Source organism: Rosa rugosa, chromosome 1 (assembly GCF_958449725.1).
Source record: "Rosa rugosa chromosome 1, drRosRugo1.1, whole genome shotgun sequence".
NCBI classification, from domain to species: Eukaryota; Viridiplantae; Streptophyta; class Magnoliopsida; order Rosales; family Rosaceae; genus Rosa; species Rosa rugosa.
The window spans coordinates 68,453,480-68,466,881 of NC_084820.1; the positions used below are offsets into that span (position 1 = coordinate 68,453,480).

Below are 13,402 nucleotides of genomic sequence, written 5' to 3' on the forward strand. Positions count from 1 at the left end.
AGGACTAGCCACGTGGTTGGCATGCAGATAATTAACAAGAAGATCAGCGATGCCCTCCTCCCGAGTCCAAAATAGAACCCTGGACTACGTATTCATGCATTTTGGATTTTTCATTTTGTCAAACATAACTAACTTATAAGAAATTGAGCATCTTCGTTTTAGCTAAAGACCATACAGATGGATTATAAACCATTGATTTTATGCATCTAGATATCGTCAAATATGGTGGTACATGTACATCTACAGCTCTTTTATATAATATTGAAAAAGCTAGACCAATATATATATATTTAAGCTTTTTTCATAAGTAATTAGGTTGTTTGTTTGTGAATGTACTCATTTGACTGATAAGAGGGGTCAAGGTAGGATACATGTATAACCTTATACCATTTGTTGTTACTGAATACTGATATTATAATTGGGAACAAATTCTATTTCTGCGTATCTATAAAATACTTATTTGGGTCCCTAAATCTTCTAACTACTTGATTAATAAAAAAACGTCAGTATAAGAAAAGATTTGCATTAACCACCTAATAGAGCCAAAGAATTGTAAGTTTTGAGCATGGTTTTGGCTTGTTTTTGGTTTGTTTTGGTTGATGTGAATGGATTACCGACACAACAAGCTAGCTGGCTAGCTAGCAATTAAGGTACAAAGAGCTCATCACTTAAGTCGGCTGGAACTTTAAATTGATTACATCAACACGGTTTTGATGTTTCTGGAAGAAGAAGTGTCCAAAGTGTTTAATTTCTTCGTTTTTTTTATCTCAATTCCTCTTTTTTTTTTTTTTGAATAGAAATTGATATCATTAGAATCAATAGCCCGGCATTCAGCCAATGGCTAGAGTCTAGCTACACTTACAGAAAGATAGCCGGCAAGAAAATCCGGAACCCTAGTCTAAGCAAAGCAAACTCATTACAAGTCACTGATAAGCTCGCTATAATTAGCGAACTTATAGACAAAGAAACTCTAAAGTCTTCTAGGGCAAAATCATATTCTAACCTCCCATTAGCCAATCACGCAATTGTGGTACCAATAGAAAGTCACTTCCTAGCCAACAAATAGGAGCAACTCCTTATCCATAAGCCACTTGAACGCCAATCTTGTTCCAGATAATTACCAACTCCCGTAGCAGTCTTGATCCGAAACGATTGGTTCTGGACCAAAAGTCGACCTGAAAGCCCAAGAATGTCCACATCTCAGGTCAGGTCCACCTTCATCACTAAGTGACAAATGAGGGTGGTAAAACACCCTCCCTACTAGCCCATAACAGGAAGCCCAATAACTCAAACTTGAGCCCAGGCCCAAAGACCCAAACCCAACTCTGAATAAAGTGAGCAGCAACCCAATTCTGCTGCCGCCCCATCACCGCCGTCACCAATCTCTCCGGCGGCCGGCCTCTCCAGCACTGCATCATCATCCCCGGGTCCGCTGGCTTTCTGCTACGCGCCGACAATCAGACCCAGTCGGAAAGGATCCGATCCCCTGCAATACCCACTGGAAGCCGGTACCCCGACCTGTCTCGCCGATCGACTCCCGCTTTGGAAGCGTCACTGCCGCCTTTCTCCCACTCAGGAATTCTCCGTCACGGTGCTATGCCGAAATTGCAGCCCTACACCGGACGATCGACTGTAGATCCGGATCTATACCAACCCAGAAACTACTCCGCCACCGCCGAACCCACCACGATCTCAATTCCTCTACTTATTCACAAATGTGAAAAACGAAACAAATATGATTATTGTAGTGGTATTTTTTTTGCTTTTCTTAGTTACGGTCATCCAATCATAATGGGTAGAAATTAAAAATTCAAAAAGACAATTCACTAAATGAATAGATATGAATCCATTTCTTAAATTTATACGATAAGCATTATCAAAACCGATAAAACAACCAAACCCCAAGGTAATATGGTTGCATCCTAAAAATGGGGTTAATTTCAATTTTCAAGTTCATAGTTCATCTAGGGTCTAGGGTTGTGTCTTCTCCATTATTTTGGTCTGGTAAAACACGACACGGTTGTCAAAATTAGGGAAGTGTATAACTTGGTCTTCATAAATCATAAGCATTAAGTTTCTTCCATGACTCCTGAGCTGAGGTCAAGGGGCAAGATTGACCATAAAAGAAACCCATCAAAGGCGTAAGCTTTCAATTTTACCCAATTCTCATTCCTCTAGTACCCAAAGAAACAGAAGCCAAAAACAGACCCCTCAACCAAAACGTAATCGGGTCTCCTCCATTGTCAAATTGTGAATCACTCACAAGCACTACATAACGGTCCTCAGAATTCCACGCCTCTAAGCAATCCATAAGATTAGTTCAATCCCACCCAAGTCGCTCCCACGTTCCTTTCTTCCCTGATTTCTCTGTCTCTCGCGAAAAATCTCCCTGATTAGGTTGGATTTCAACCTCCTTCGATCGCATTCATGCAACCTTTTTGGGATTTTATCTTAAATATGGATTTCTTACAGGTGGTAAGTCCATCTCTTGGATGAAAATTCAACGTGAGAATCACAGTGTGCATGAACTGCTCTGTTTTTGCTTCAAACTGAAATAAAGTGATCGATGGATTTCAGAGAAGTCTGTGCTAAATCAACACCAACTTTGATTTGGTGAACATGGGTGGTTCTTCTGATTGGATTTTCAAAAAAGAGATGTCTCCTCTTTCTGGGTCCTTCTCGGTTTTTGTCTCATCCATTTTGCACACTCTGTTCAGATTTTTCAGCTCAATCTTTGTCAGGTATGTAAAATTCCGATTTTGGTGTTTCTTAATTCCTATATCTGACACTGAATAACGTTTTTTTTTTGTTTTCGTTTGTCGCAGGTTTGAAAAAGAACAGAGTTCTCTGGTGAATGAGTCTTGTTCTTCAATTGAGCCAGCAGCTATGCCCCAAAAAGTTGAGTCTGAGGTTTCAAAAAGCGATGATGATTCGGAGTACTATGATGTTGAAGATGAAAAAGAGACGCCGGAGCCAAGTTTTGTGTTCAAATTTGAGTATCAGACTAAAGCCGTGTTAGAAGCAATGGAGAAAGTGAATGCTTATGGTCATTCTTCTGTTGGAACCAACAAAGAGAGTGAGTTCCTACCCGAGAAATTTAGCAGCAGAAGGTACGAGTTTCAAGCCAAAAAGAATGTTAGTTTCTATGAGGAAGAAGCGAAAGTTGCAAGCTTTGTTGTCAGAGAAGCACCTGCTGATGACTCGAGTTGTGGTTCCATGGTGATTGAAAACGAGGGTGTTAAGCAATTGGTTACAGAAGAATGTGTTCAAGAAGAAGAAGCAAAAGTTGCGAGCTTTGTTGTCGATGAAGAATCTGCTGATAAATCAAATTTTGGTTCCATTGTGACCGGAAGTGAGAGTGTTAAGCAACTGGTCACAGAAGATTGTGTTCATGAAGACATTCAAAATCCTCAGGATTCGAAGAAGAAACAAGTCGGGGAAGATTCTCATTCGGATAAAGAGGAACAATTGAAGTCTCAAGAACATGACTTTGTGGATGAGAAAGTTGCTTCTCATGAAGATAAGTTTCTGCAAGAAAAGGACTTTGTTTTAGTAGAATCTGCTTCTGATTCTGATTCGGATTCTCTTTGTTCAAGCCCTGAGCTTTCATTTATAGGTCAATTTAGTGGTGATGGGTTTTTGTTAGAAAGAGATTTTGGGGAAAGGGTTGAATTTGGTGCTTTGGAAGACATCGATTTGCAGAATTTGGATGTTGGGTATGAGCCTGATGGATTTGATGAAGAAGATGAAGATATAATGGAACAACTTAAAGAGTTAGAAGAGTCAACTAGGAATGATGAACATCACAACCCAAAAGAGTCTAAACCTGAAGGATTTACTGCCAAAGATGAAAAACCAAATGAGGGTTTAGAAAATTCTGAACAGGTCAGTGGTCAAGATATGGCAGCTAAAGATTCTGAGGATCCGAACACATTGGAGACACTGTGGGAACATCAAGAATTGATAGAACAGTTGAAAATGGAGCTCAAGAAAGTCCGGGTTTCTGGTCTGCCTACTATCCTTGAAGAATCCGAGTCTCCGAATATGGAGGATTTGAAGCCATGGAAGATTGATGAAAAATACCATCATGTAGACAGAATGAGTGTGCTTCACAAGTTCTACAAGACCTACAGAGAACGATTGCGAAAATTCGACATTTTGAGTTACCAGAAGTTATATGCAATAGGTCAGTTATCACTTCATAACTTCTCTCAATTATTATTTCTTTAAGGTTTCAAAATTCAAAACATTGTCCTTGTGTTTTCTTCCCCAGTTTCTCCATTTCAGGTTTGTTGGAAGAACCCAAAATAGACGTTCTAGCTGTTCTAATCAATTCAACTCATTAACATGATTAACTCAACCTACCTTAGGTGATTTTATTAAGTTAGGACCCACCAAATCTGGTTGGTTGATCACAGAATAAGCATGAGCCTGGTTAGGACTTAGGACCCAACCATTGAGAGTGATTATTACATTAAGGTACCTATACACAATACATGAACTAATTAGGACATACCTTTCATGGTTCTCAATTGTCAGTACTTCAGGAAAAAAGGCTCCTTTGCATGTGTCACTGTTTAAATATTGTGTAAAGTACCACTGACATTCTAGTGGGATATCCACATAGTACCAAGAGCCTCACCATTACACTTAATTTATGGTAGACTCTTAAAAGTGAAAGATTCATATCCATTACTCATGATGCTTAAAACTATTTAAGCATGCTGATCTCAGCTCCACCAAATGATGGAATTGCTTTAGTGCTCCACCAGTTTGATGAGCTTAGCATATTGTTGGTTTCTATTATGAAGACAAGTTGCAGAAATTCATGTGCATGAAAAGTTACTGTCTAATTACTTGACTAAAGTTGCTGTCAGGTGATCTCATACTTCTGGTCTGTATTTGTGGTCTTATTATATTTTTTTAATTCTCATGTATAGGATTTTTGCAGTCCAAGGACACGTTCGAAACCTTTTCAAGCTGCAAATCCTCAACTCCAGCAATCAAATCCTTTCTTTTGCAGAACTTTGGGCTATGCAAACCGAAGAAAATTTCTAATTCTGATTCTGACCCAATGGTTAAGTTCATTAGAGAATTGCATAGTGAATTGGAAGTGGTTTATGTTGGACAGTTGTGCCTTTCTTGGGAATTCCTTCAATGGCAATATGAGAAGGCATTGGAGCTTTGGGAATATGACGAATTTGGATTACGTTCGTATAATGAAGTTGCCGAGGAATTTCAACAATTTCAAGTGCTCATGCAAAGATTTGTGGAGAATGAACGCTTTCAAGGGCCAAGGGTTGAAACCTATGTCAAAAATCGATGTGTTATGCGGAATCTTATGCAAATTCCAGTGATTAGGGGTGAGAAATCTAAATTCAATTTTGTGTGTTTCCTTAGGGATATTACAGATTAACTTGGACAGACTAACACAACCTCTGTATGTTGCAATGCAGAGGACAGTATGAAGGAAAAAAAGAAAGCAAAGAGAAAAGGCAAAGACAATGATGATGCAGTTGGAAGTGATATTCTAGTAGAGATATTGCAGGAATCAATAAGGACCATTTGGCGATTCATACGAGCTGATAAATCAGCTAATACAACGGATGCTTGTCGAAAAAGATTAAACTTGGAAGTTGAAGACTCCTTGGATCCAAAGCTATTAGTGGAAGTTCAAGCAGATCTTCAAAAGGTTACTGATATGTTGTGATATATTATACTATTTCGATCAATGTTAAACTGTTTTAATCATGAAAATAACTTTTGCTTTATTCTGAAATGCAGAAAGAAAAGAAGCTTAAAGAGCTGTCCCGGAGTGAGAACTGCATACTAAAGAGATTCAAAAAGCACCATGAAGAAGAAGAGGAAGAAGAGAGCGCAGAACACCTCTACTTCTTTTGTCAAGTTGACATCAAATTAGTGTCGAGGGTTTTAAACATGTCAAGCATAACAACTGATCAACTAGTCTGGTGTCACAATAAGCTAAGCAGGATACATATTGTGAACCGAAAGATTCGTGTAGATCCTTCTTTCTTACTATTTCCATGTTAGTAAAGTTAGTCTTTTTGTCTTTGGCAGAATGTCACTTTAGCATTTTCACTGCACATAATCATTCATATATTGAGTCCTCAGGGGCATCATTAAGGGTCATAGAAAAGAAGACTATAGGATCAGATAATCAAGCCTCTAAAAAGGAAGATAACTTTTCAAACATTGGAAATGATGGTGTACTGTGTAGAGCGGAGGAAGTCCTCACATGTTTGATAATCATAGCCCTATCAACGATTACACCATTACTTTCACAATCACCCTCACGATGTAATGTTGTTCAGTGATTTCCCTAAAACTCATCGAAAGCTTTAACGACCTTCAATCACCAGTAACAGAAATTCTTAAGTGCGATTGTCCGTATGCGGCGACCTTTTTCTAATCGTGTTGGCCTCACCTTTGTAAGGAGGTTGCCGTACCCAAAAAGTCCTCTCAAGTCTCCCCAGTAGTCTATTCTTGTGCTCCAATTTCTTCCATTAGTCCTAGAGATGTTGCTTCCTTAACTAACATTTTAGTTGCTAAACCTAATTCGAGTATATTAAATTCCAACTTTGCCAAATGCAAAGAAACTTCATGAATTCCGGACGACCAAAGAGGAAAAGGGAATTGAGAGCGACTTAAAAGTTCTCATTGACTGTGTGCTCAACTCAACAAGATTTTAACTCATTGGAGAATCAAGCTGTTTGTGCAGGACATTCGTCTCTTGGCTCATTTCATTCATATTTTCCAGGAAGCTTTTTTTTTTTTTTTTTTTTTTTTTTTTTGGAAATGGGGATCAATTAAGCTGCCCCAAAGCTAGCCTAAAAGGCTGAAAATAGAACCAACTGTTAAGTCTGATGGACAGGCCCAAACAGACAAAAAGAAAAGGAAACTTAATTTCCAACTGAGCTCAGAAAAGCCAGTATAAGGAAATTAACCCTTGTAAAACAACTAATGCATAGGCCCAAAGAACAAGCCCGATCCAAAACAGAAAACCTAGCTACTGCAGACCACCTCGCGCCGCCGACCACGTAGAATCGCCGATGTGTCGCCGGAAGCAGAACACCAAGTAGTTCCATGATGAATAATCGATGCCAATCAAAACCCAGAACACAAATCATAGGAAAACCAACAACCCAGGGAAGAATATCTCTCAAAACAACCATATACTGTCCACCATCAAGACCCAAACCAAGAAAGAGTCGTGGCTGCCGAAAGAGGACCGAGAACCAGAACCATGGAGAATGGGGGGTGACGAACCCATGCGTATATTTTCCAGGAAGCTAATTTTGTAGCTGACAAGTTACTGACCTTGGTCATGATAACCCTGCAGTGTGGTTTTCTTGTCTTCCCGTCTCTGTGTTCCTAGTGTTCTATCTGGATCAACTAGGTGAGGGTTGTGTTCGTGGCTTTTCATTGTAATTTTTTTTTTTGGGTTTTTGTCTATTTACACTATTTTTAGAGATTTTTTTCTCACTTACCCCATTAAGTTTTTTTAATTCCCTCTTACCCAAAACACTCTAAGGAGGTCTTCCCTAATACCCCATTAAGATTTTTTTTTTTTTTTAATTTTTTTAATACTATTTTACCCTCACCCCTTTGTTACTTAGAGAGAGAGAGAAACCATGGGAGACTTCGCCGGAGTCCGGTCACCGGCTGCCGCCCACCGGAATTTGCTGAAAATTTCACCGGAAAGTTTTTTTTGCCTCCAATAGACGTCTTGTCACACCCCGAATTCTGAATAAGTAATTCATATTCGAAGCATGAAACTCAAATACCCTGTTTATAATCTTAGAATTTTTTTCTCAAAAACAACTACATCTTACACCTCTTAAAAATTACATAACCAAATCCTCAAGTTACTTATTACAGCACACTCTCACCAAATCAATGTGTAAAGCTCAAATGAGCATAACACTCCTCACAAAAACAAATGTTGTAAATCCAATACTAATACTCTAAACCGCACGATCACTGCCCTGATTCTCCTGACCTGTAGGATTACCCGCTACACAATTTGAATAGTGTACCGGGAGTTGCAACAACACAAAACCCGGTAAGCTTTTGACAGCCCGTATGAGTAAACAAGAAAGAACTGTTGATTTATTCAATTATATTTATTATAACTCAAGTAAACAATCAACACACTCACAAGGTAACTCCAAAAAAAATCACAGAAACATATAAGTATATTCTTGATGCTTTCTTTTAAAACTCAACATTTGACTGATCACAACCAACAAATATTACAACATTAATATGTGAAATAACATTAAAGCAAAGCTTGATTCTCTTTTCACTAACTCCTTCACATATTAACAATATATCACAAATATATCACAATTAGCAAAGCTTGATCAAAATAGTATAAGTACACTTTTCTTTTTAGTGAATTTTCGGATTAACTGGTAACAAATCACAAATCCACGTACTAGGGTATGTCTACTATACCCAAAATACGGGTAAGCCGCAGCATACTAAGGCTACTTCCAAAGTATGTATACCCAAGGTCGGCTACTTCCTTCCTATGAGTATAATAGTGCACTATCTGTAGGGACTAGGGCCCAGGCTTAACGTCTCATAACACCAAAACATATTTACCAGTAATTCATTTAAGCACGGGGTTGTAGGAATCACCCGGCTTCACAACTGTACTTCTCAGACATAATCAAATTCACAAAATACAATCTTTATGATTTATAGATCGTATATATGTATATGTACACCCACATAAAGAGACATATTATTTCAAGATAAATCTTTATTTCTTAAAATAATTTCCACATAATCACATTTGGGCATATAAAATAGCTTTCACACCACATGATCAACATTTTATTATTCAACAATTAAAATGCGAGATTAATAGCTTGAATAATATCCAATCCATTCTCAATCATTTCATCACACCAATCACACATCAACCAATATATATATTCTACGTAAATATATATATACGTAATCATCCGCTCAGGGATGACCACTAATATCAACTATAGTTCAAGCATAAAAACCGTGAAATTCATTTGTATAAATGAAATCATTTTACTTACCTATGGACCGTAGTTGATCAAGTCCATATGATTTAAAACAAATATTTATTCCACAAATATTTTCACACAATTGCGACAAAAATAAAGTAATTAAATTTATTCGGTTCGTAATATGAACCACGTGAGGTTTACTCACCTCTAATTCCCGCTGCGTCTTCTAAAAGCCAAATATCGATCCGAATCGTCCACCAACTCGATTCGTCAATCACCTAATCAGATACTATCTTGACTTAGTAAATCAATCATAAACCACACATATACGGAAATCCAACGGTCGGATTCTAATTTAAAGATGATCCAACGGTCGGATCGAAATTATACGATGATCCAACGGTCGGATCCTCACGGATCGCCCTTAGGATCATCCTCCAAAATTATCACGAAGATCCAACGGTCAGATCTTCTTGAATCACTCTAACAAACATCTCCACAAAATTATAAAAAAAATCTGACGGTCGGATTCTCACGAATCGCCTTCCGAATTACCATTTCTCAATTATACGAAGATCCAACGGTCGGATCTTCACCCGTGACCACACAAAGTTATCGGGACAGTCATACGATCAACATATCTAAATTTGAAGTAAAACCGATGGTCAGATCTTCGCAGATCGTAAACTGAAGATAAAACGTAAAAACGTTAAATAGTAACGTAAAAACGTAAATCCACTATTTATCAACTTTTTCTAACATAACCTTGTAATATATCAAAACGCTCGTATGGATGCGTAGAACATAGCCTAGATAATAAAAACTCAAAAAAAGGTTCGACGCGCCGCCACACCCGGAGGTCAGACGGCGGTCAACGTGGCGGTCAACGCAGGTCAACAACCTCAGATGGCAAAGTGACCAACTACAAACTGGTTCAAAATGAAGGGTTGATCGACTTTCATACCTGGAGCTAAGCGAGATTCGGTCTAGATCGTCCTAGATCAAGCTTGGAAGTCAGATTAATCCTGTGCGTCCGATCATATTTCAGATTAAATCAGGGACGTCGAAAAAGTCAAACCTTGATCTAGTGTTCTACACTCAAAATCGTGATGAAATACTTACATGGGGATGATCAGGGGGAAGAGACGATCACGAAAATGAAAAGGATCGGCCGAGGTGACGCCGGAAAAGTGTATTTCCGTCCGGGTCACCGATCGGAGGCTGGGTGGCTTCGATCCAGGTCTGGGGGCGGCGACAGGGCAAGGCGCTCCCACAGGGCGACTGGGCGGCTCACGGCGAAGCCAGGGATGGCCGGATCGTGGCCGGAGGACGGCGGAGGACGAAGATGGGTCCGGGTCGGGTCAAGCGGTTCGGCCGCGTAGGGAGGAGAGAGAACGGAGGATTCCGGGGGCCAAAACGCAATTTTTCTGATTTTTCTGTCCTTAATGACAGAATCAGAAATTTTTCCATATTTATAGAAAATTCTCAATTTTCAAATATTCATAACTTATTCATATGAACTCCGAATATTGCGTTCCACATATGCACGAGATCGTATCGACAAGCTCTACAACTTTCATGAAGGAAGTTTTCCCAAATTTTGAACGTATAAAAAGTCACTTTTTGAGACCCCCTAAATAATGTTCGTTTTCGAAAATTAAATCGTTCGAACTAATTCCACAACTTCTCCGAGCCTCGTACTCGCTCCCACTATCGTGAAATCATTTCTAAAAATCCACGGAAATTAATTTGGATTTTTCGGGGTATTACACGTCTATTGCCCCAATAGTCTATTGCCCCCTAATTGACGTCTATTGCCCCCCAATAGACGACTATCAGCCATGTATTGCCCCCCAATAGATGACTATCAGTCATGTATTGCCCCCCAATAGACCCGTATTGCCCTCCAATAAAACTTTTTTTTCTTCTTTTTGCTGGGCCTTCTGTTTTGCAACCTCCATCCAAATTTTTAAAAAAAAAAAAACAAAAAAAATTAACGAAACAAATCATACCCAAACAGACATTACAATGCAAACTCTGAGCTACTAATGAAAATCCACTCACTCCCTATTTTGGAGAAGGGAGATGAGAAGAGAGATTCAGAGCAGAGTATTGAACAAAACGAGTTGGAAGGTGAGACACTGAGGCTATTTGTACTGTTTGACTTGTGTGTGCAGAAGAAGCCATCACCTCCACAATCACGACGGGTCGACTGCGAACAGATTCTTGGAGCTGAGCCACACCACTAGCCCACGGTCGAGCTGGTCGGACATGGAGAGACTGGGCCGAACAAGAACCCTCTCTCCCCTCTTCAAAATTCCCTGAAATCAGACCCAAATCTCGCCGGAGATGACTATTCTCCGGTGGGCTGCAGTGGAATCGAGGCGAAAGAAGCTCGTCCCCGCCGTGATCTCCGGCAGAGACAATGTTTTTCAAGGTGTGGAGAAGGCGGCGGAGAAGTGAGTTCGATGGCGGCAGGAATCTGAAGAAGTCGCGGTTCCAGACCTTGATTGTCAACGAGAACGAGATGTCCAGGGTGAGCTTCTCAGACGAGTTGGACTCTGACGTGGTTGAGTTGGATCCGGCCAGGTCGGAGGGGAAGAGGAAGAACACAGTGGCGGAGCCTTCGAGAGAGAGAGGAGAGCGCATGATCTGAGACTCTGAGAGCAATGAGAGAGAGAGGAGAGAGATCGATGGCATTGATGTAGTTTTTTGATTAGGCTGAGGTCAAAATTGTTATTTCACTTTAAATTGTGTTAGTGAGAATAAAAATCTGTTACTGGGATAAGTGTGATAATTTTTGTCAATTTTAGTGCTTTGGGTCAATGACCCCTTTTTTTTGTATAAAAAAAAAAAAAAGAGGATAAGGAAATGTGGGCTTTTAGTTTGTATAAGGACATTGGGCTGACCTCTATGACTTTTATGTTTCGTCTGGGCTTTAAAACTAACAGATACAGTGCAATCAGGAATAATACTATAGAACTTGGGCTTCCCTTCCATTTCAGCCTTCTCTATCAATCTCTTTGGATCATGATATAATTGAATTTGGCTCCCCTTCCATTTCTTTCTAAATTTGAATTTAATGAAAAACACAAAATTGGAAAATAGTGAATACAGTATTATCTCTCAACCCTAGTCCGGTAGTCCCTAACCCTAAACCCAATGTATAAACGCCACTTTTGAATAGAAATCAATCGATGGCGTCGACGACGACCACCTCCTTCACACTTTCACCAACGCCTCTTCCTCATCTCACTTTCAAACGCCCGCTTAACTTCCCTAATCCTCCTATTAAGACCTTCTCTCTGTTCCCTGGGAAGTTTCGACAACCTAGGGTTTTCGTGACCGGCGCGAGAGCAAGCCTTTGCGGAGGCGGAGACGCCGTAAAAAACAATGAGTCACCTTCGGAATTCAGGCAGCGTGGAGGAGGAAGATCATCGTATGCCAACAATGATGGTGAGGGGCTCGTTCTATGTCAAGAGGAGTTGCACAGGATCCTGAAACTCCTCGCCTCTATAATGTCGTTTGTATCCGTAGATGGTGATCCAAACAAAGGAGTTGAAGAAAAGAAACGTGAGTTGGTTTTGCAGTATATAGCCTCTAATGGTGGTGCAACTGTTCCGGCCGAAGAGTATTATCGTTGTCTTGCTAGGCTGCTTAAGGAGTGGCATACTGATATTCAAGAACAAGAGCAACGTTCTCGAGAGTTTGATTTCCGAAAGCTCTCGAAAATTATCTCTCTAATGAGAAAGGTCCTCAGCTGGATTCGTAAGTTCTTCGACTTTATAGGAAAGATTTTCAGCTGGAGTGGCGGGCCGCCGTGGTTTTGCATTCTATTGCTACTTTGTGCCATCGGTGTGGTTCTCTGTATTTTTCTCTTGCCTGTATTTCTTATTTGGAAATGTTGTGTTCGAAGACCAGACCCACCCCCCTCGCCACCGCCCATCAATCCCAGTGTAGTGAAAAATTTGTTGCCGTTCATCAATCCCAGTGTAGTGCAAAATTTGTTGCCATTGAGCACCTTCATTCCCAGCTTTAATCCGAGTCTAGTGAAAAATTTGTTGCCGTTGAGCAGCGTCAGATTAGCGACGCTAGCGATCCAACTAAAGATTTTTATTCCAGTGATGATCATGGTAGCTGCGGTAAAGTAGGCACGGGTTCAACGTCTAAGCCCACAGTAAACATATGATGAGCGCAAACAAAAAATCATCTGCGGTTGCTAATGGAATAGGTAACAAAGCAACTTTACCGCCGACTTTATTGGTTTTGGTATTGTTACATCTTTGCAGCTTTGCTAAGTATATTTGGGAAAATTATCAAACTTCTTTCCAACACAAATGTAGAGAGGTTAATACGTACTGCAGACTTTGTTTGCGAATGTGGGACATTAT

General features: G+C 39.9%; 1 protein-coding gene across 1 annotated transcript; it reads left to right on the top strand.

Annotated features, from left to right (window-relative positions):
• Positions 1–2,057: 2,057 nt before the first annotated feature.
• LOC133726400 (uncharacterized) lies at positions 2,058–6,070 on the top strand. The gene is made up of 5 exons (XM_062153943.1): positions 2,058–2,741; positions 2,826–4,186; positions 4,941–5,363; positions 5,457–5,692; positions 5,785–6,070. Exons 1-5 carry the CDS (start codon positions 2,620–2,622, stop codon positions 6,049–6,051), a joined length of 2,409 nt encoding a protein of 802 aa, XP_062009927.1. The 5' UTR covers positions 2,058–2,619; the 3' UTR covers positions 6,052–6,070.
• The last annotated feature ends 7,332 nt before the right edge of the window (positions 6,071–13,402 follow it).